This window comes from Primulina huaijiensis, chromosome 4 (assembly GCF_012295235.1).
Source record: "Primulina huaijiensis isolate GDHJ02 chromosome 4, ASM1229523v2, whole genome shotgun sequence".
Taxonomy (NCBI): Eukaryota; Viridiplantae; Streptophyta; class Magnoliopsida; order Lamiales; family Gesneriaceae; genus Primulina; species Primulina huaijiensis.
In genome coordinates, this window is record NC_133309.1 from 3705994 (window position 1) to 3730257 (window position 24264).

The following is a 24264-nucleotide window of genomic DNA, read 5'->3' on the forward strand; positions in this document are numbered from 1 at the left end:
TGATTTATAATAGTAATAGACCAAGAGGAAAGTATGCTGGTAGAGGTGCATCATTCAGTACAGATAATACAATCAACAAAGATAACATAAGAAAAATCGTAATAATATAATAATATAATTTTTTTTTGAAAATAATAATAATAACATTATTATTGATTGATATTAATATTATAATTAATAATAATAACCTTCGCCCCTTCCTGCCCCCGCTTTCGCATTAATATTTTGAAACGAGGATGGAGATTTGATCCCTACGAGGGTGAGGATGGGGATGGAAAACTCGCCCTCGCACCGTTCGTCATCCCTAGGCCTACACTACTAATTGCAATAGCTGACATTGTATCAAATATTACAACAGTAAGATAACTGGCAGCAGTCAAACCCCATTTAGCAGATCGGCATGATCACTTATGGAGTAGAAACACAACAATCAAAATAAGCAAAGAACAAGCGATTACAGAATGTTGTACAATTATATAAGGAGCATGAGGTGTGAGCAAAGGTGTGTTCACATGTGCAATCTACTGCTTGATATGCTGAAGGAGCTAACTTTCATTGGAGTTGCCACCACAAGTGGTGCTTCAGGTGAGTCGCTAACCGCAAACTTCTCATGCATGAAACGACTATCAACTATAGACTCGTCTTTCGGAACTACTTTGTAGCAGTAGCAGCTCTTCAAACCGACCTGATTCTGATAGCATTTGTGGGATCCATCCTTCACCTGTTGGAAATTCCATATCACACTAAACTTTCCGACAGTTGTAACCAGGTGGCGTTCCTGCTTCCCGTTTTCAGTTACCTAAGTGAATCAGCGTGTTCCTTGGTTAAACTATCAGTTAAATATGAAGGCTGCAACAAAACATATGGAAACTCGAACCATATATGTAGGGCAAGATGAAATGTCATCATTTTTCAAGAACTGAACGTGCAGAAAATGTAAAATGTATAGATGTCTACCACTAGTGAGACCAGAATGCAGCCATTAATTCGAAACAAGATATTCTTCCTCAAAAATGATCGATAGTAGGGAAATTAATTGAGATATTCCTACTGTTTCAACATAGTGGTGACATTACCATAACTCTGCAGACAGAAAAGGGATTAACAGAAATTCCTTATTTGTGAAAGAAGCCCTTCATTCCATTCATGAAGTTACTAAGACCACCAATGTCAGATTCCTTAGTCCTTACTCACCAATACTTTATACCTATTCCAGCCAAGAGAGTATGGATGAGCCAGTCACCCTCTGACTCTGTTCATGCATCAAGGGTTACCGGTTAATTATTCGATAAAGGCCACAATCATTATACGACCCTTGACTTCTTGAATAGGTCAATGACACCATGGGCTGTAAAGCACATGCACATAACAAAGAGTAGCGATCACGATATCAAATATGACACAAAAAAAAAATCCATCTTTCTCTCTTCTTCTTGGCTAAAATATCACTTGAAAGTCTCAGGATGAGATTTCCAGAATTTGATTGATATCTAAGCAAGAAAATGGTATGGTTTAGTGGGTTTATATATTCAGCACTTCTCAAACAGAATCAAACCATGAGCTTTCAGATATAAGACAGTATTAAACACCATAAATCTCTTCCCAAAATATTTTAATATCTAAAATTCCAGTTTCATCATAAAGTATTTCTATCAACTGTAGTCAATACCCAGAAAATAATAACAATGATGCTGATAACAACAATAACAGCAAGGACGACCGTTGTCATGATATTCAGAATAATAACAATGGTATTCACAGTAATGATAACAGTGATGATAATCATGATAACAATATTTATTATGATGAAGATGAACAAGATCATGATATGAATGATTTTGAAATTATTAGAATAGTTACACGATTTTGTGTTAGGGAAATACGTTTTCTTCCTTTACTTTTCCATTTAATATAAAAATGACATTTCGTTGTATTCTTCTGTGAACTTTTCCCCAATATATTATTTTGAGTTTTGTGGAGATTATCTTTCGTTCGTGTAGATTCATTTGCTAATATGGTATCAGAGCTTTAATTCGCAGTAATTCTGCTTATCTTCCATGACGAGAGGTGCTCCAAACTCAAATGTTCAAGGTTCCACCACTAATCAGGGCCAGGGCCAAAGAATCGCATTCAAAGATTCTGGCAGCCTCTTCTACTTGCAGAATGGTGATCATCCTGGTCTTGTTCTGGTGTCTCACCCTCTCTCAGGTAACAATTACAACACCTGGAGTCGTGCGATGACTATGGCATCGACGGCGAAAAACAAATTGAGTTTCGTCGATGGCACCTCTGTGCGTCCTCCAATTGAGGATTTGTTGTATGATGCTTGGATCCGCTGTAATAGTATGGTTATCTCCTGGATCCTTAATTCGGTGTCTCGTGAAATTGCGGACAGCTTGATGTACATTGATACTGCGCATGAAGTTTGGATTGATTTACGTGATCGCTTTCATCAAAGTAATGCTCCACGTATATTTCAGATTAAGAAACTCTTGAATGGTTTGCAACAAGGATCAATGGATATCAGTGGGTATTATATTCGTATGAGGACTCTTTAGGACGAATTGAGGGATTTCCAGCCGATTTCAGTATGTACTTGTAGCTCGATGAAAGAGTGGATGAACTATCAAAATCAGGATTGTGTTTTACAATTTCTGATGGGATTAAATGATTCTTATGCTCAAATACGAGCTCAGATTTTAATGATGGATCCACTTCCAGTCATGTCTAAGATTTTTTCACTTGTAGTACAGGAGGAAAGACAGCGATCAATACACAAAGGAGCTTATAGTGGTTCAGGTTCTGCTAATCCACAGTCCTCTATGCACCAATCTGTTGCTGCAGCCTTTGTTAAAGGATCTTCACATGGTAAAAACAATAAAAATGATAAACAAATGATTTGCTCCTACTGTCACTATCCAGGGCACACAGCTAACAAGTGCTATCAACTCTGTGGGTATCCACCTAGTCATCCTAAATACAAGCAAAAGCAAAGTAAAGACCGCAACCGAGCTAATCAAGTTCAAGCCTCTACTTCTGCTTCTGCTGATATTGTATTTGTTCCAGTCTGTTATTCCAGTGATAAAGGCTCAAATGGTTTGAGTGATTCACTTAGTCCTGAACATTGCAAGCAGCTCATTGCCTTCCTTAGTTCCCAACTCCAACTTGGATATGGCCCTAATTCAGCTGACAACAGCCTGAGCCTTCTGTTTCCTGTTTCAGTGGTATAAATCCCTTGTCTTTCGCTTTTACTTCAATCCTGAATTGTGATTGGGTGTTGGATACTGGAGCAACACACCATATTTGTTGTTCTCTATCACTATTCTCTTCATATACGTCCCTTGCTTCCACTATCACATTGCCAAATAATTCCACTACACCAGCCACACACATTGGTTCTGTTCGTTTGTCATGTGATCTTGTTCTGGAGAGTGTTTTATTTGTGCCTCAATTTCACTTCAATTTGTTGTCAGTTAGTTCACTCACAACTAATCTTCCTTGCTCAGTTTCCTTTTCTTCTGATTCTTGTCAAATTCAGGCACTCAACGAGAACAAGATGATTGGGATGGGTAGACGAGTTGGCAATCTCTATGTGTTAACCAACTCCAGCCTGGTATCACAAGTTTCTCCATCATTATCTACTGTTTGTAACGCTTCCTTAACCCAATGTAAACTTTGGCACTTTAGAATAGGTCATCCATCTTCTTCCAGATTATCTGTCATAGGCAAAGATTTAGCTCTTGGGTCCTTATGTCCAGAAAAAAGAGTTTGATTGTCATGTTTGTCCATTGTCTAAGCAGAAACGTCTATCTTTTATCTCAAACAATTCAGTTAGTGACAATTTGTTTGATTTAGTGCATCTTGATATTTGGGGTCCATTTTCTACTTTAAGTGTTGAAGGTTATAGGTACTTTCTCACTATTGTGGATGATCATTCACGATTCACTTGGGTTTATTTCCTCAAAGCTAAGTCCGATGTCTCTAACATATTTCCCATTTTCTTCAAAATGATTTGCACCCAATTTGAACGTAAAATTAAGGCTGTTCGGACAGACAATGCTCTTGAGCTAGATTTTTCTAATTTCTTGCGTAGCGAAGGCATTATTTCTCAGCATTCATGTGTTGAGCGACCACAACAGAATTCAGTTGTGGAAAGAAAACATCAACATATACTCAATGTGGCTCGAGCTTTGTTCTTTCAGTCATGTATTCCTTTAGTTTATTGGAGTGATTGTGTTCAAACTGCTGTGTATTTGATCAATCGAATTCCTTCCCCTCGACTTTCGCATAAGACTCCATTCGAACTATTGCATTGCAAACCACCTTCTTATTCTCACTTGAAAGTCTTTGGGTGCTTGTGCTATGGTTCCACCCTCATGAGTCACCGAACTAAGTTTTCACCCCGGGCCATTAAGTCTGTGTTTTTGGGTTATCCATTGGGTTTTAAGGCATACAAACTCCTTAATCTTGATACAAATGAAGTATACATTTCTCGTGATGTGATTTTTCATGAGACAACCTTTCCCTTTCAAAGTGAATTCCCTCTTTCACATTTAGATTCTTTCTTTGATAATGTCTTACCAACACAATTTGAATCTTCTCATGTCCCTACTCAACATGACCCGGTACATTCAAATCGTTCCATCCGAATAATCAAACCACCAAGTCATTTGCATGATTTTCATTGTTATACTACTGATTTTCTTCCTTTATTTGTACTGCTCACCCGATGTCTTCTACTTTTGGTGATCATCGTTGGTCCCCAGCTCACAAACTTTTCGTACATACTATATCGTCTGTTGTCGAACCAAACACTTTCTCTCAGGCCGTTGTTCAACCTGAATGGAGACAAGCCATGTCTGAGGAATTGCGAGCTTTGGAACGTAATGGGACTTGGTCCATAGTGTCTTTGCCACCTAACAAGCGTGTTGTAGGCTGTAGGTGGGTGTATAAAGAAAAATTCTTTGCTGATGGCCGTTTGGAACGCTATAAGGCAAGGCTCGTAGCTAAGGGCTACACACAACAAGAGGGTATTGATTATCTTGAGACATTCTCACCTGTCGCAAAGTTGGTGACCGTGAGAACTTTGTTGGCCTTGGCTTCTATTCATGGCTGGTTTTTAACACAGCTAGATGTAAATAATGCATTCTTGCACGGTGACTTATCTGAAGAGGTGTATATGTCGTTGCCTCCGGGATATCAACGACAGGGGGAGTCTTTACCTTCGAATGCGGTTTGCAAATTGCACAAGTCCTTGTATGGTTTGAAGCAAGCCTCTAGACAATGGTTTGCCAAGTTCTCTTCCACACTACTTCGTATTGGTTTTGTTCAATCTCATGCAGATAAGTCATTGTTTATTCGCAATCGTGGAGATGTGTTTCTGGCCTTAGTGGAATATGTGGACGATATAGTCATTGCCACGAACAATGAGGAAGAAGGCACTGATTTAAAGACATTTCTGGACAATCAATTCAAGCTAAAAGACTTGGGTGACCTCAAATACTTTCTTGGAATTGAAGTGGCACGTTCCTCACAAGGCATTTCTATATGTCAACGGCACTATGCTCTCCAATTACTTTCTGATACAGGACTTACTGGGTGTAAGCCACGTACTACGCCTTTAGATGTAGGCTTGAAGCTCAGTGAAGAAGAGGGTGAATTGCTCCCTGATCCTTCTGTATATAGACGTCTTGTTGGTAGACTTCTTTACCTTACTGTCACACGTCCTGACTTAGCATACTCAGTCAACAAGCTATGTCAATTTGTCTCAAAGCCAAGAGACACACATTTACAAGCTATATATTCGGTGCTGAAATATGTTAAAGGGACAGTAGGTCAGGGCTTGTTCTACAGCTCATCATCCAACCTCAAGCTGAGTTTGTTTTCTGATTCTGACTGGGCAGCCTGCCCCGATACAAGACGCTCAATTTCTGGTTTTTGTGTTCTTCTAGGAGAGTCATTGATATCTTGGAAATCAAAGAAACAGCATACTGTTTCCAGGTCATCTTCCGAAGCTGAGTATCGATCAATGGCAAATGCAACATGCGAGGTGGTCTGGTTGCTTTCATTGCTCAATGATTTTCAAGTATGCTGTGATACTCCAGTACCTTTGTTTTGTGATAATCAGGCAGCCCTGCATATCGCTTCCAATCCTGTGTTTCATGAGCGTACTAAACACATCGAGATAGATTGCCATGTGGTGCGGGAAAAGTTACAAGCTGGGATCATCAAAGTGTTATATGTGGCCTCAAGTCTGCAACTTGCTGATTTGTTTACAAAGTCTCTTCTTCCCACACGGTTTCGAGAGCTCTTGTCCAAGATGGCTATTCACAATATTCATTCACCATCTTGAGGTGGAGTATTAGAATAGTTGTTACACGATTTTGTGTTAGGGAAATACGTTTTCTTCCTTTACTTCTCCATTTACTATAAATAGGACATTTCGTTGTATTCTTCTGTGAACTTTTCCCCAATATATTAGTTTGAGTTTTGTGGAGATTATCTTTCGTTCGTGTAGATTCATTTGCTAATAGTTATTAATACTAACCAGCTCTTTTAATCCATCGAGAATAAAAAACTTGTGAGTTAATAAGACAAGTAGAATACTACTAAGTCAATGCTATACAAGAATGAAATCAAAGCTGTAAGAAAAGATGCAAACAAGACTACATATGAACGATAAATTTCACCAACAATAAATGAATTGTGAAAATTCAAATGCTCACATACCCACGAGAACTGTGCGTTGCGAAACTTGTTGTTTGCCCCTGCCATGTGTGAATCCAGAGGATTTAACTTCAACAATCTCGGTGCCGAGATTTTATTCCCCATGCGACCAGCGAATCCAGTTTTTACCTTCCCATCCTTGTCCGAAAACAGACTACATATGAGAATCAAGTAAGTATCAGTGGTTCCCAAGATCCATTTCCCATCATAGGTAACATCCACATGAGTAATGGGAGAACCAAGTCCTGGAAATGCAGTTTTGGCCTGCCTCATAGAACTTGTCGAATACAGTCTAATCTTGCCATCAATTGACCCGACCACAATTGATCCATCACCGGTGGTTGCGAAGCACTGAAAATTAGTCCCTCTTGCAAACTGATGCCCCTGAGTCCAATTCAATACAGGGGTGCTCTCATTCACAATATCCTGAACGATACCTTTGCGATCACGCATATCCCATCGACACAACCTATTATCATCCAGACCCAAGAAGGTTGCTCCTGATGGATCCATTTGAGCTCCTTTACTATCATTCGTTATATCCCTCATAGTAATATCAGTCCCATCCTTCTCAAACCTCCACTCACTCACAATCCTCCCGGTTTCAATGTCAAGCTGATGCAACCCCGTGGAATGTGGTTTCCCATCCATCACTGGACTCATGAGAAGCATATTAGTCTCAGCCTTCATCAGCAAAGTCTTCCTCGGAGTCATGTAATTCGTGCTGCTACCCCCATTCGTCCTACTCAACCTTCCTTCATTGAAATTCACATAAATCCCCTTCCCCTGAATCCCATGATGATAATTTCTCACGACCTGAATCCCAGAGTCACCAACCAAGAAACTGTTGTCTAAAGCACCCAATGTCAAGCTCTGAATTGCACTACCAGTGACCGCACCCTCCTCAAACTCCTCTGTCAAATCATGCCCTCTTACATTTGTTTTCACCAGAGGAGTCACTGCGGAATTCTCTTCCGCATCTTGCCACATAGAATCGTCCGCAATCTCGGGGTTCGCCCACCCCATAAAGTCCTTCCCATAAACCTTTAGCTTATTCTCATTATTAGCTTCATACCCATAAGTATTCTCGAACATACATTCCTGATACCTCTTAGTAAAATCATCATACTCTTCCGTGGTAAAAAATTTAGTTGCCCAAACCCCATTGGCCACAAAATCCACACGCTTCTGCTCCTTAGACGCCTTCAGCTGCAAATTCTCATCAACCTTAGCTCTCACCTTCGACCCAATTCTCAAAACCCAGAAGTCATTCTGCTCAGATCCTTCTTCATCTCCATCATCATCGTCTCCGTCAGCATTAGTCTTGCAAAACGAGTAAGAAGCGAGCTTTTCCGACACAACCCATTTGGATTTGGAGGTGTTCCCACCGATGTGGAGGTACAGCTTCACCGCATTCTTGGGACTCAGGTCGTTGTTGACGTTATTGTACTTGAGCTTGAGTGCTTTGAGCCTGGACTCAACATCTTCCAAAGAAGACGGCGATTTGGGGTCGCGTTTCTTGTCCGAGAGGTACGACGATGGGGTTCCGTAGGTGTCTTCCGATTCAGATTCATGAGTGGCGGTTTCAAGGAATTCTGATTCGGATTCGCAGTCGGAGAGATCAAGATCTTCTCGGCTGTGGCCTGCTCCCATTACGGCGGCGTTCGGAGGTGCAAATGAAGGGACAGAGGAGCGGGAGTTGAAAAGTTTGAAAATCAAGCATTTGAAATCTATCTTTATTTATTAGAGCTTTTGTGCATTTCAAAATAAGTACACAATTATTGAACAGACAATGATGGAGTAATACATTATATTTATAGAAATAATAAGAAATAAATAAATAGGTAATTTTAAAAAATATTACTAATATCGAATACTGATACTGATATTAATATTAAAAATTCAATTTTTTTATTAATTTGTAAAATTTATTTTTTATTATACATTTATTTTCTCATTATAATTAATGATATTATTAATTTAATCAATAAATTAATTCCTATTATTTCTTTCTATTTTTATAATTAATATAATTATATGTGTTATTATTAATTTAACTCTTATTATCCATTATTTTTATTAATATGTTTACATTTTAATATTACTATATTTATTATTATTCTTATATATTATATTAGATCTCTTAGTTTTGGTGATAACAAACAATAATACAACGTATTAGAACAAACTGCTATTTCCGTGTATTGATAGGTACTCAACCATTCAACCAAAGACAAAGAACAACACGCTTCCAATTTCAAGATCTGGGTAAACGTTTGCAAGCTACTTAATCCGTTACCAAATCTAATTAGAATCCGTTAAATATTTTATGTGGATTTTTAAATAAATATCTATTTTCTAATATATTTTAGAACATTTTTTAATATTTTAAAAAATCCATTTTCCCATTATAATTAATTTCTCTTACATAATATGAAGGTATAATAGGAACAAAACATCATTATTATTGGGATGAGTACATAATCATACGACCCTAGTGTGATTAAGTATCCCACTAAATGTATGTACAGTGCGGGCCATATGAGGGCCAATGAGATATTTCAGAATGCACAAACTTTGTATCAAACAAATGATAATGAGAGATAACTAATCAATCTATTCTTTATCCTGCGAACCAAACACTGCTTAATTGTGCATGAAACTTTATACTTTCAAGCATTTTGAAATTACAATATCATCACTATTGAAGTTTTTTTTTAAATTTTGTTATAAATATAATTTCTAACCGATCAGAAATAACTTATCTCGTTAATTTTCGATATNATAAAGATATAATGAACACAAAAATTTATGTAATAAAACCCTTAAAGATATAATGAACACAAAAATTTATGTAATAAAACCCTTAAAATTTATTATCATAAAACAATATATGCGTACTATGATATTTTGTTGGTCACGACATTTTTATTTTACAAAGAGAATATTATTCTAAATATTAACATGTATGCACCTCACAAAGTATTATAGAAATAAAAATCTTAAACAATTTGAATGTATTGAGATGAATCACACAAAAAAAACTTTGTAATGAGATCATTCAGAAATGAGGAAAGTGTGTTCTATTTATTGAGAGCTCTCCTTGATATGACGACGAAAAACACATTATCCTCGTCTTTGCATCCTTCAACTTTGAAAAGAAAAGGCTAATAAATCTATTATTTTACTCTTATTATAAGTATCCTCTTAAAAAACTGTTTCTTAATTTGGTGAAGTTTTAGAGAACTGTTTCTATTATAACTCAAACTTCTCATCACACTTACTTTATTCTTTGAGATTTTCCAACGAATTTAACTCGTCTCTCACTCCTCTCCTCTCGTCTTTGTCCTCGTCGGTTTTGCACCCATGGTACCGTCGTCTCTGTCTCCACCTCTTCCGATCCCAACGTACGAGCCCAATGCAAAAAATGCACGTTGGGTCTTTGAAACAATTATGATCATTTTTATAAAATAATAATAATAATAAGTTTGATCTGTTTTACCAAGAAGGTCAATGGTTCAAGCCCGTATATATAGCCCTCAAGTCACTGCAAACATCGTCTTTGCCCACGACACAATCGCATTTGCCCTCGTCAGTGCTGCACCTAAGGTATTGTCGCCCCTAAGCGTGTCGTATTTGCCTCCACCTTCTCTGTCCCGTTTCCAAAGCCAAGACACTGAACGGACCAAGCTCATCGTCAGGAGAAATAACCATCCGAATATGATCCAATGAGTCCAAGAAAATACATAACCACTTTTCATTGCCAACAACTCTGCACCTGTAACGGATCCTGGAAATCTGATAGGAGTTGCAAGTGCACTCCAAATCAGCTCATGATCATCTTGCACCACAATCCCAACACTGAATCTGTTATTTTTCATGTCAAAACCTGCATCCACGTCTAAAATGAGTTGGTTTGGGGGTGGAGGAGACCACGTTTGTTCTGCCACCTGCTGAACCGCCGGGTCTCCCACAAAACATTCAAAATTCTCTTGCTTAAAGATTTTCAGAAACAACAAACAATTATCTTTTTCAATAATAATAATATTTAGATAACTTATCAAAAGCCTTATGAACAGATTATATTTTCAGTCTTAATGTTAATAGAGGTTTTTTCATAATTTTTTTCAAAAATACATCTTAACATATTGAAAATATAAATAATAAAAAACAGAGAGGACACAAGAAACACTATGCAGTATTCACCTAAAGTTTACATTCTGCATTATGAATACAACGTTTTTATTGACAAATGAGTAACTAATATGCAACAACATCACTAGCCAAGAGCCAATATCGCGATACCGCAAGATGACTACTTCGATTCCCTATACCTATAATTATATTTAAAAAAGTCACTACACAAAAAAATTTCTAAGTTTCCAAGGTTCAACATCATGATCCAAACAAGAGAATATATCCAAGCATTGAGACTGTTCATGAATGTCGTCGATTCACGTGAACGATGGAGATGTTGAAACCCCAGTTCATTAGGCTCCAACTGCACTCCACGGTTACCGCCCGGACAAAAATGATCCAAGAAACTGACTGTTATCTCTAATTATGTACAGTGTCTTTTTAAGTATAGTGTGCTTTCAGCTTTTGTATGAACTCTAAAGTGTCTTTATAAGAAGGATCGCCGCGACTCAAAGGCTTGCAAGAATTTATATGATCTGTTGAATCCAAAACCTGAAGAGGAACAACAAATTGCAAATCAGTGTTCAACATATAATATGAAATTTAACATATTAATGTGGCATTTGGCAATTGGATCCAATCCTGGTTTGTATGATTATGCTCTGAATATGGATGCAATCTTGATTGAAGCTGATTAAGATCTGAATCAAACAAATTTGAAATAAATCATTTGTTTTATTAGTTATCATTGATGTTACGAATTTCATGATCATGTTACACTATTTCTATACATAAAAACAAGACTGTAGTGTGATGATTTTATTACATAGACATTTTGGAATGAGAACCGCGTACAGCGTAAATTCGGACTTTGATAGAAAAATGACAATCCTACTGGATCTGAATTTAAACAAGCAAGCTAAAAGTATTGATTCAGGTCCAGGAGTACACACATCCGAATCCAACCCATAGATCACCCCATGAAAATATGAAGCGAAAATTTTGCACGGCCACCCTTCCGTCGCTAAAATGACCAAGATTTAGCATGCTTCCCACTAAGTGATGAGTTTTTCAATCAATTGCAATATAAAATTATAAAAATATAAAGATGCACAGAAAAAGCATATATATTTAAAAAAAATAAAGCAAACTCAATTTCACGTGCACTCTGAAGAGCTCGGAGTTGCACACTTCCACCCAGATTCCCTATCACATAATCACGTGTTCACTCAACTTCCTACTAGTACAAGTATGAAAAGCAATCTACTATGAGGTAAATCTCATAGTAGATTGCTTTTATGTTAGACACCATAATGATAACAATTCAATTACGCGATGCTGAACGCTAGACATATGCCTCAATAGTTTAGACTGAAGGGAAATAATGAAGTACAATAGCCAATACTTACAACAAGTTCACCAAATCCAGGATACGCTGATTCCAAGGGTACAATCTCCATTCGAAATGCCCACCCTCCATAACCTTCAACAATTGGGGTTACCTTGGTCTGCCAAAACGTAGATAGACATCAAATCAACAAATGATTGGTACGAAATGAATTAATGATTCAGACAAAATGTAGCTAACTACCTCACAGAAACTGAGGACGTCAAGCAACCTTTTCTTGTGAAGTTGACGGACAAAATCGTTAAGCTCAACTAACCGTGGAGATCCACTTCTTAGTTCTCCTATCTGGTGACAGCAAAAACAATCCACATCATTTCAATACTCACAGTACATTACTAGTTATGCAACAAGGAGATAAACTTCAATCACACTTGGGAAGAAAAGGGGGGATAATTTAAAGGACAGCACATATGAAAATGCAAAATACGAACAGTAGGTGCAGGACGCAACACAAGACCCATACGCCATGGCATGTCTGCAAGTTTGCTACCAAAATGCGGACAACTGTAGAACACCTAAAACATTCATGCATAAGGAACCTTTTAGCGCAAACTTAATTTATCTAACAGAAAGGCGAACACGCATTATTTAATCAACTGCAGAAACACATACAATTCCGATGGTATTATTAACAAAATTATCCTTGTTTTCTGTCCTTGCTTGAAATAACATCTGCTTGACCACCAAGCCTCCCATGCTGCAAAAAGAAAGAAATTTATGATATAAATTCTCAGTAGGCAAATGCCATATGGATTACAATTTTCCACGATGCGGAAACATGGGATGAAAATCATTTGTGATATCTTGTCATATCATGGAACAACTCCGATATGGAGGTTGACTGAACCGAATATAGTCAACTACAATAGGAATATTCTAAGTAATTGTTTTTTATTTCTGAAAAATAAACAAATTCAACAAACCAAACCTGTAAAAATACTGTTCTACAGGTTCAAGTTTGTATCCAGGCAAACAGAAGAAAAATCTTCCTATACATCCTTTAAGTTGTGGAGTCTAATAATAAATTTTCTACACCTGCCTGACTTCATGAATCTCCTTGACATCTTTCAAATATCATTGCCATTCATTAATTCATTCAAGCACCTTTCGAAATTCAGAGTCCTATGTAAAAGAGATTTGAATATGGGTGCTATATTGTGCTATTATTTTATTTAAGTGCTTTGCTTGCCACCTCCTATCTAAGACAGGTTTCTGTCGTTCTATAGACATAAAAATTAATTATAAACATCATAAATACAATTCATTAAAGCAGAATTGTATATATTGAAGCAAAAAGTAAGAATGTGAGTTAAACATCAATTTTCCTAAGAGAAATTGTGTATGCGCAGCAAGATGGGAGTTTGCCTATGAGTTACAAATACAACTGGTCGATCCCCAATGCCTGCAGCAACAAGTTTTTCCAACATCATGGAGCTAACTTCCTGCAAATTGCGAAGAAAGCAGAACAGCTAAACATCTAAATAGACCATAACATAAAGTGAAAAATAAGAGAAGCAAACCAAAATGACTGGAGAAAAAAATAACAAAATTAAAAGAAAATTAAAAGTCAATTCTACATATTAGACAATCCCCAAACAGTTATTTCACTTGACTGTCATCTCAAGGAACTAATAAGCATAAATAGAGCACGACATTGTCCTCGCATAATTCATTGCAAGGCTATACAAAGTAGAATTTCTATCTAACCAATTTATGGATCACATTTTATACCAACTATCACACCCCATTTATCTGTTTTGTATCCAGTAGAAATTTAAGTAGCTGTGAGTTGTGGTGGTATGAAGAAAAAATGTCTGGTACCAGTTAGGGTTAATCATTTGTGGTTCATTTATTTACACAAGGCAAGGTTAATGTGCTATAGCAAACAAATCAAGACACGCTGTTATTTGGTAAATGATTAAGTACCAAATGTTCAGTAACTTATCTACATAATTGCTAAAACACAAACGCACCTGAAGAGGTAGGCTTGCTCCAGACCATTGAGTAAGATTTGTCTGCATGTATCATTGGCTCAAAAGTCAGAGTTCGAAAAAGTAAACAATAATCCCCCAAAAGATCTCTTAATTCAAGTATCCAGCTTCTTAATCTGATTAAATAACCCAACTTTGATGGTAGCATATTGTTGAAATAAATCCAAGAAACTGGAGTAGTTTAAACACGGTAATGAGTTAAATAAGACAACTTGAACCTTGTATTTGAGGCTAAACAAGCGGGCATTGGGGAAGTCAGCTGCAAGCCATTCTCCAGGCCAAAATGTTCCTTGTTTGCCAGCCTCTTCGTCAATCTTTTCAACAAGGCCAGACTTTGTTGATGACTTGTCCTCGGATAACCGCCAAGTTTTGAAGGGACCTCCACGAAGGCCATGGACAAAAACGACGTCCAATGGAGGAATCTCCATTTCCAAGCAGTTTCTTGTTCCGGGTGTGGAAGCAGGAGATTTGTCATCTTCTGAAGATTTGGTACGTGACCTATCTTCTGTATCAATGGAATCATCATCAGCTGGCGATGTGTCAACAAAGTTTGGTGCTCTTTTCTCTATACATTTCCAGTGAGGCAATTCAGGATTAATTAAAAATATCATATCAGAATACCGAGGGCTGGACCGCTTTTTGTTTAAAGAACCACTTTCAGAAGCATCGTCATTTTCAGAGATCCAACAAGCTGGATCACTACAAAAAGCATTCAAGAGTATTGCCCTGGCATAACTCTGAATTTTAAGGTCATTACAACCAGGAATATGCCCTGTAGCACATTCCTCGAGCCATTTACACAAAGATTTATCATCTACAATTGCTTTCTGGATGTCAGGAAGAGCTGAAAGTACAGTAAGTAGTCGAGCTGCATGCCTCCGAATATGAGCTGTAGCAGGAACTCTTATATTAGATGGGTCATATGCATCATCAACAGATGAATCAGCAGGGGAAGATGGCAACCGCTCCTGTGCCTCCAGATCTCGTGATGCATCATATGCTTCAATTGCAGCTAGTTGCTCGTAATCATCTTCCAACAAAAGACGTCTAAGCAAACACAACACTCCGCACTCGGCTATTTTGTGTTGACAAATGGGATCTTCAGCACATATTTCTGCTAGAGCTTTGATGCCTTTTAGAGTGGCCAAAGCAGAATCTGCAGCAGTAATTTTTGGTGCTTTGTCCTTCTTAAGATTCTTAAATGGTCCTGCAAAGGGTTCGAGGCATAAAAGCTCAGCTAGTGGAAACATATCGTCATTGTCAGTGGCCATTCCAAGTTGCCTTCCTGCTAAGCTAACAACGGCATTCGCCAACTGACTTGCGGTCTGGGTAGCTGAAACAACATTCGACAGATCAATTTGAGTCTGCAAGGAAGAAAACTTTCACAAAATCATGAGAATGACCAAAATGGTTTGATGGAATCAATTTTTAATAAAAACAGGATGTTATCCATATTTATTCAAAACAGGATATGTAAATCTATGCGATCAATTACTCCAGTGTACAATTCATCAACAGACCTTCACTTTATCACTATCAAGCTGGGCACTTCCCTTTGTTAATGTTGCTTTCCTGCAGCTCAGAGTATCTGCCAGCATAACAGTCAACCATCCTTGAGAAATTGGTATCGAGGATGGCCCATAATCTTCGAGAATGTGTGAGAGGATATTTATTGCTGATGAACGAATTGTGTCAGAAGAAACTTTGCCAAATATCCAAGGAAGTAAAATTGCTGACCATTTTTGACTCTCTTCAAGAGACATATGCAGTTCCCTGGAGCATAATAATTTCAAAGCTTTTGACAATGATTCTTGGACAGGTTTATGCATCACCGTTCGTTTAGCAGCATCCCTCATCAAATGAAGACCTTTGTCCATCACTACTTCCTGAGCTTCAGGGCTTCTCTCAATGGAAACCAACAATGCAGATAAAGCCACTTGAGCCAAAGGTATGTCCTGAGTTTTGCTAGCTTGAGAAATAGTACAAAGAAGGCTTGAACCCCATTCAGAAATAGAATCATTTAGAGGCAGATTTTGGTCCTCTAAGAGTAACTGAGCCACCAAGCTCCCATGCCATCTCACTGACCTCTCAGGCGCCATCAAAGCGCTCATAACCGCATGCCCATCTCGATCTAGTTCTTGAATATGAGACCTATTACCTGCAGAAGCCATTGCCCAGTTCGCTAGTGCCCAAGCCGCAAATGGGACAGCCACATGTTCAGAATGCAAATCATCCCAAAGGCCAGGAACAACAGCAGAAGACAATTTAGCTTGTGCAGGAGAGACTTCACTTATTTTGTTGAAGAACAAATTCTTTGGCACCAATTTTACTGTCCTGAGGTCACTGGCATCAGAATGCTCCATTTCTGCAACTCCATTAACTCCTGAAAAGCCCAAAACTGTGGTACCTCCAAGAACCTTAATTCCGATACCCTTCAATCCTGTTCCACCATTATTATCATCTCCGTCCTCATGCAGCTCATCCCAGTGCATGCCTCCCTCGATCACTTCGATAGCTGCTGCAATATCTCTAGTTTCGGCATTCTCTGGTAGCAATGGCTTGAAAGTTAATTTCTCCACACTGTCACAGTTGGAAGTAACAACATCCATAATTGCAGCCACAAGCATGCTCCTACCTTTCAAAGAAGTAGAAACATCGAATGAACTACGTCTTGGTTGCTGCTTCACAGAAACACGGTATATAAGTGCCACTAAAACCAAGAGGCTCCAAAAAAAATTGGTATTTTGCGATTCCTCCATGATTTGGGAGTAAGCCATCCCACATAGTCAATGATAGATAAAACAAACATCAACAGAAGTTATTACCCAGAAAGGATGGGGCTCTGACAAAGGCAAGGACATCTCCTTTGAAGTAAAGTTTTTAACAAAAAAACAGTTTGTCACGCGTCTATCATTTACATAACGGAAACGACAATAGTACACAAAGTCTCTAAAATTGTGACTTCAAGAGAAAGAAAAGAATTGGCATTCAAGGTTCCAAATTTCTGAACACTGATACTTCAATCGGAGCTAAAAATTTTAAATAAACCAAATAGCATTAGCGTTCCCAAATGATTGGACTACTATGAATCAGACAGATCAAATATTTTCCCTTATAAGCACATTGCAGGATCATCTACCACACAATGCTCAAACATACAACAATTCCATCAATCTAAGTATACTTGAGAGAACAGAAACACATGCATAAAACATGAAAAACTCAATGAAATCAACAAACATAACCGCTTACGTTCTTTGATCGCCGAGGTTGAGCAGAGAAAATAAATTTCAACAAATAAGGAACAACATGAGGCCGTGCAAAAACCTCCTGGCACACATTTGGATCCGCAATCAAGTACGCTAATGCCCTGGCGGCTTCAGACTGCGTCCCATTACCCTCCTTGGGCACCGCCACAGTTTCCAACAACCAATCGATCACAGCACCGCCTCCGGCACCAACTATGGCAGCCCTCCGGCTCTCGCTCACCGCCACAATATCTGCCAACAGCGCCGCCACCCGCAGCTCGAACCCCGCCCTAACCTCATGGTTCGCGGACGACATCACCGACCTCAGCGACTGCCACAAAACCGACGCCGCCACGCTGGTCTGCTTCATCTTATGCAATACTCTATTGAAAGATTCGTTGTATCTTTCGACCGCAATTTCGAGTTCCTCGTACATCAATCTCGTTCTCTTCCAATGGTCCGCAGGGGCCTCGTTTTGGGAGGTTGTCAGGGTGTAGGAGGCGAGTAGTACGGTGGAGGTGATGGCGGCGGCGATGGAAATTTTTGAGAAAGAGGAGTAGGACGACGACGGGGAGGGGAGTGGGGCGGGACGGTGATTTTGGAGAGTAACTGGCGGCGGTGGAGGGACAAGGCTGGCATCCTTGAAGGGTTCGGAATTGGAAGAAAACGCACGGCGGAAGAGCGGGAGGCGAATATTCCGGCGATAGAATCGGTAGAATCGTAGCATTACGGAGAATTTTGCCACATCGAATCGTGTTTCATGTTATCTATGTGTGATCACATTGAATTATGGCGCCGGAGAGTGAGGGGCATTTTGGGAAATACGGGCGAAAGAATAAGAATGCAATTTTTTTAATCAAATAATTAATATCATTTTTAAAAATTTAAAATTGTATGGTTAAAAATTTTGTCTTGGAAGTGTTTGTTTGTTAATGGTGTAATTATAAAAAAATTATAATGATATTAATTATTTAGTTATATGATTGGATCGTAGATTGATAAAACTATAAATATAAGACTAAAAATATCACAATACAAAACTGAAATTGAAATTTTGCAGAATATTTCCGATTACACATCAATTATAAGACATTGGATCGAGTAATCTTATTATAACATCTCGTTAACCTCTTTTGTTTATTTTCCAATAAAAATGGAATATTTTCAATCTTTTTATGGTATTTGATCATTGATTTTTTTAGTTAAAATATTTTTCAACTAGTATTGTTATTTTTACCTAATTATTAAAATTTTTAAAAATAAATTTTACTATAAATCGGTTTAGATTAGAACAAAAACAGTAACCGAAAGCAAAACCGCATTTAAGATATTCGTTTTTTATTCCACATTTTCCTTTTTTGTTTGAAATCTCTCATTTGGGTCAAATACTTGATCAAAAGGCAAGAAAAATTATTTCAAATTCAATATTTTCTTTTGTTATTGGAAATTTAATAAAATTTTTGTGGTGATGAAACCTTGAAGGTGGCAGACAAGAACAGTAAAAATTGAGGTTAGTGTTGAATATTATATTTTTAAAAAGAATTTGCTCCGCTCTGATATTTCAGTGGTCGGCAATCTTCTACCAAGATATAACAACTTCTTTTACGATAACAACAAAGAAAATCACAAGTTTTATAACAAAAAAATAGTATAAACTATCTTTCTTTAAGAATAAATAAGCGCAAACAAAACGAATGAATAATGTATTAATAAGAAGTGTATTTAATAATGAAATTTGATCATCTATTTATAATTATTAATATGCATGGACATGTTGTTTCAAAAATTAGGTGTCTCATAATACAAAATTCTAATGAATAACATCAAATAATATCATCTAGAATGCATTGATCCATAAAAAACTCATCGGCTTCCAAACATCATTTTAGGCTCCAAGACGCCACTTTGCGGGCACTTGGGAGCCTCTTTTTTCACCTGGGCAACAAGCCAGTCCACACTTTTGGTGCTGAGGCGCCTAAAGCAGGCACCTCCGTTCCTAGCATGCACACAATGGGGCGCTGGGGCGTTTCTTTTAAGTACTTCAGTGTTTCTCCTACTGCTTGAAAAAATTTCTGACAGCTTTTAATGCTCATGTTTTTTTTCCATTTCTTTCGTTCGAGTTTTCTTCATGTTTTTCTTTGCTTAATTTCTATTCATTAAGACTAAAACATTCCAACAATCCCCCACATGAATGAAATTAATTATGAATGCACGTGATGTCCAAAGAGAGTTCACACAAATAATCATTGCAGCAGGAAAATGTAGCTTTTGGCTTTAAACATTCCTTAGTAGAATACTATCGAATTTACTAGGCCACAAATTGGACATGATGTTTTGAAATTCTTGGCGGTTTATGTAAAACCAGACAACTATACATACATGATAACTTTCTCTATAATTTTCTTTTGGTTTTCGATCGTGTCCGTTTTGTCCATGACACACATATGGCTTCATAAGTATTTCGCTGAGATGGTTCGTCCTCACACTTACAAAGATGATATCTTTTTAAGAGTATATTATCATATTTTGTCTTCTACAAACAATTGAACCGTTAAAAATACAAAAACTTATACTCACTACATTTGTAGGAAACAACATTTTTTTTATGATATTTGATAACTGATTTATTTAGTTAAAATATTTTTCAACAAGTACTGTTATTTTATCTAATTATTAAAATTTTAAAAATTAGATTTTACTTTAAATTGGTTCAGATTAGAACGAAAATAGTAACCGAAAGCAAAACTGCATTTAAGATGTTCAGTTTTTTATTCCACGTTTTTATTTTTTGTTTAAAATCTCTCATTTGTGTCAAACATTTAATAAAAAGGCAAGAAAAATTATTTAAAATTCAATATTTTCTTTTGTTGTTGGAAATTTATAAAATTATTATGGTGATGAAACCTCGAAGATGGCAGATAAGAACAGTAAAAATTGAGGCTAATGTTGAATATTATGTATTTAAAAAGAATTTGCTCCGCTCTGGTATTTCGGTGGTTGGAAATCTTCTACCAAGATATAATAACTTATCTTATGATAACAACAAAGAAAACCACAAGTTTTATAACAAAAATAACTGTATAACTCTCTTTCTTTAAGAATTAATAATTACAAACAAAACGAATGCATAATGTATTCATAAAAAAATATATTTCGGAATGACATTTGATCATCTATTTATTAATATGCAGAGACATGTTGTTTCATAAATTAGGCGTCTCTTAATAAAAAATTCTAATGAATTAACATCATCTCGAATGCATTGATCCATGAAAAACTCGCATCTACTTCCAAATAGCATTTTTGTTGCCAAGACGCCACTTTACGGGTGCTTGGGAGCCTCCCTTTCCCCTGGGCAACAAGCAAGTCCACACTTGTGGTGTTGAGACGCCTCCATGCCTAGCATGCACACAATGGGACGCTGAGGCGCCTCTTTCAAGTTCCTTAGTGCTTCTCTCGATGCATGAAAAATTCCTTGGCAGCTTTAGGGCCCATGTTTTTTTCCATTTCTTTTATTCGAGTTTTCTTCGTATTTTTCTTTGCTTAATTACTAATAATTAAGCCTAAAATATTCCAACAATCTCCCACATAAATGCACGTGATGTCGAAAGAGAGTTCATACAAAAAATCATTGCATATTTTCTGGCTTTGAACCTTCCTTAGTAGAATACTATCGGATTTATTAGACCACAAATTGAACATGATGTCTTGAAATTCTTGGTAGTTTGTGTAAAACCATACAATCAGACATGCATGGTAACTCCTCTAGAATTTTCTTTTGGTTTTCGATTGTGTCGTTTTGTCCATGGAACACATATTGTAACGCCCGAAAATAAGTCTACGTAGAACGCATGCATGAAAATTATTAAATTACTAAAATATTTTTATTAAATGATTTTGGATGCGTGAATGATATATTTTGAGAGACTAAATGATTAATTGTGTAATTTTGATTGGTTTCATAATTTAAAAATTTTCAGACGAATATCGGTGGTTGGCCATGGACGAAGGATCGGAGACGATTAAGGTGTTAAATATTTAAAAGCTAAATTTTTATTTTTAGATAAGAAAATATTTATTTTAAATATTTTAAGAATATTATTTAAGCATATTTCCAGCGTTTTAAACACAAAAGCACGTTTCTAAACTTTCTTTTTGCACTATGCAAACCATATTATGTGTGTTTAATAATGTTTGCATGAATAATATGAAACCCTCCTTTTATTTTCGTTTTTATGACTTGTACAATTTAAAACTTGGATTTTCATGCTTTCAAACTCATGATTATGATGCATAAAGGGGATGCCATCAAAGGTCTATGGGAAGGGATGAAGTTCATTATGTTTAAGGGTGGTTAAGGGCCACGATTAAGGGCTGTACATGTAAGGCAAGATGTTGAACGAAAATTGAGATCAAATGGGGATAGGGTTTGCGTTTCTGGTCCTAGGCGAGGGAGACTTCTAGTTGCTATTTGTGATGTGTTCAAGGGTCCTAAGAGAGTCTAGTCATGGTCCTAGATGGGCTGTGCAAGGGCTGGAAAGAGAGAATAAATGTTGCACATCATTTTGGGTTGTTTAAGTCATGTAGGGGTGCGGCTTAGGGCTGGGGGTTCTAGGCTCTTTAACCTCGGTCCAGCAAGGTCTCTAGGATAGTGTCATGGTCCTAGTATGGTCAGCTAGGGGTTGGTCGGGTCGGCCATGGGCTAGGGGTCGAAGGGATTGAGAGTTTGTGCAATCTAGAGTTTTCGAAAATGAGCAGAATTTTTCAGCATGGTTCTAGGCTTGTTCAAGGGTTTTATTTGGCTTGATTTAGGATGAAAAAGGGTTAGTAAGGTGTTAATAAGCTATGTTTCAAGTTTGATTAAGTTTTGAGTCAGTATATGTTAAATCGGGACGTACGGTTAAGTTTTAAAACGAGTTGGGAAATTAATCGAGGAGCTTAATTTTACGTCTAAGAAATATTTATAGGTCTATTTTAAGGTATCATGTTAAGTTTATGGATGAAAATTTTATGTTTAAAATTTGGGAAAGAAAATATTAAGTTTGAATTTATTCGGGTTAAAAAACGCTTCATGGTTTAGTCATTAAGTTATTAAATCGAAAGGCTCGGGTTTACGTCTAAGAAAAAATATTAGAAGTCAAATTTAAGCTTATATGATACTATGGGATAGGCTCGAGTCAATAAAGGTAAGAAAAAGTCAAAATCGGGAATTTTGGAGTCCAGGGGTAAAATGGTCATTTTGCATCCCAGGTAGTACGAAAGGCTTGGAAGTACCCCAAAGAATCATAATACATGCTAAATAATATTTTAAAAAGGATTATGATGAAAAATAGAATTTTATGATTTATGTTAAAGCTGTACGATTTTGACTGTAAAATGTTATTTTACGAATTTTGAAGGACACAATATTTTATGAATAAAAAAAAAAGAAAATATTTTGAAAGATGTGAATTGACTATGAAAAACATGATATGATATGACATTATTTGGAATATCGTGAGTGAAAAGTCCCTAGAGAGAGTCTGTCTATGGAAGAAGACCCCAGTGGGATCCCGGATGCGGGAAAAGACCTCAAAGGGAGTCCATTTAAAGGAAAAGACCCCAGAGGTAGCCTGACGATCGTATTTTCACTTACGACAAGGCCTAGTGCCCGTCCTTATGCGCAATGGTGATCTAAGACTGATCAGTCGACCATATGATGATACGATTACAGCTAATGTTTGTTAATGGTGTAATAATAAAAAATTTATAATGACATTAATTATTTAATTATATGATTGGATCGTAGATTGATAAAACGATAAATATAAGACTAAAAATGTCACATTACAAAACTGAAATTGAAATTTTGCCGAAGATTTCTGATTAAGCGATTGACTCATCACTTGGACTTGGCTGAGAGCCAACTACTACAGATACCGACTAATTCGGCTCGCATTGCGCGCTTAGCTTCACTAAACAAGGATCTGCTGGAAAGAGTTGAGACAGAGAGAGAGCGCGCTACTCAGGCTCGTCAGCGTCAGGAAGATTTCAGTGCCAAGCAAGAGCGGTACATCTCAAAGCTCCACGGCACTATGGACAGACTCCAAGATCAGAACAACTATTTGCACCTGGTAATAGAGAACATGGAGGAAGAGGAAGAAGCACCGATGGAGGTGGCCGATGAAGACAGTGACAGCGACAGCGACGGAGGAGAGATGATAGACTAGATTAATATCAAGATTATAATAAAAATATTTGGATTGTAATGAAATTATGATTAAGAAAATATTATGTACTGAATTATTTTTAAATGACACTTTCTATTATATTATTGCATATTAAAAAATTGGATGAGTATACTATCAATAAAATTGTGTTTTTATCTTTATAGGAAAACAAACATGGATCTTCAAAGCATTATAAATGAAATTCAAAAACAACTTCAGGAAAAGGAGACAGAAATTAAAACACTGAAAGAAAAAAATGAAAAACTTGAGAGAGACAACTACCAGCTGGATGGGAATAACGTATGCATGATGGAGGATCTTGTGAAGCCAGAGAGGAAGAAAAGAAACTACGCGAGGACGTTAGACGTTATGCTGCCTATCATCTGGAGACGGAACGTCGACACGAGATCACCAAGCAAGAGTTAAACAAAGCTCATGATAGGATTCTTACACTCCAAATCCGGGATAATAGCCTTCTCAAAACACAACGCCGTCTTGAAGAACGGATCGAAGAACAAGAATTTGATGAAAATGTAAGCCAATCA

The 24264-nt window shown here is 37.1% G+C and overlaps 2 protein-coding genes across 3 annotated transcripts; both read right to left on the reverse strand.

Annotated features, from left to right (window-relative positions):
* Positions 1 to 416: 416 nt before the first annotated feature.
* Positions 417 to 8477, reverse strand: LOC140975259 (protein CYPRO4). The gene is made up of 2 exons (XM_073438870.1): positions 6730 to 8477; positions 417 to 799 (listed from the first exon to the last, which is right to left on the reverse strand). The coding sequence occupies exons 1-2, from the start codon at positions 8377 to 8379 to the stop codon at positions 509 to 511; spliced, it is 1941 nt and encodes a 646-aa protein (XP_073294971.1). The 5' UTR covers positions 8380 to 8477; the 3' UTR covers positions 417 to 508.
* Positions 8478 to 10910: 2433 nt separating this feature from the next.
* LOC140975260 (uncharacterized) lies at positions 10911 to 18299 on the reverse strand. Of its 2 annotated transcripts, XM_073438871.1 has the most exons (10): positions 17515 to 18296; positions 15783 to 16940; positions 14481 to 15626; positions 14245 to 14286; positions 13637 to 13713; positions 12884 to 12968; positions 12703 to 12786; positions 12455 to 12556; positions 12273 to 12371; positions 10911 to 11415 (listed from the first exon to the last, which is right to left on the reverse strand). In XM_073438871.1, exons 1-10 carry the CDS (start codon positions 18235 to 18237, stop codon positions 11305 to 11307), a joined length of 3627 nt encoding a protein of 1208 aa, XP_073294972.1. In that variant the 5' UTR covers positions 18238 to 18296; the 3' UTR covers positions 10911 to 11304. The 2 variants fall into 2 exon arrangements, with proteins under 2 accessions (XP_073294972.1, XP_073294973.1); XM_073438872.1 differs by lacking the exons at positions 10911 to 11415; positions 12273 to 12371; positions 12455 to 12556 and having other exon boundaries at positions 12703 to 12810; positions 17515 to 18299.
* Positions 18300 to 24264: the final 5965 nt, after the last annotated feature.

Excerpts from the sequence above, each read along its gene's own strand:
- LOC140975259 (XM_073438870.1), bottom strand. The coding sequence starts at position 8,379 with ATGGGAGCAGGCCACAGCCGAGAAGATCTTGATCTCTCCGACTGCGAA. Across the intron at positions 800-6,729 it reads GCAACGCACAGTTCTCGTGG|GTAACTGAAAACGGGAAGCA; the intron begins GTATGTGAGCAT and ends TGATTCACTTAG.
- LOC140975260 (XM_073438871.1), bottom strand. The coding sequence starts at position 18,237 with ATGCTACGATTCTACCGATTCTATCGCCGGAATATTCGCCTCCCGCTC. Across the intron at positions 12,787-12,883 it reads TTAATAATACCATCGGAATT|GTGTTCTACAGTTGTCCGCA; the intron begins GTATGTGTTTCT and ends TGAATGTTTTAG. Across the intron at positions 12,557-12,702 it reads TGTTGCGTCCTGCACCTACT|ATAGGAGAACTAAGAAGTGG; the intron begins GTTCGTATTTTG and ends TGCTGTCACCAG.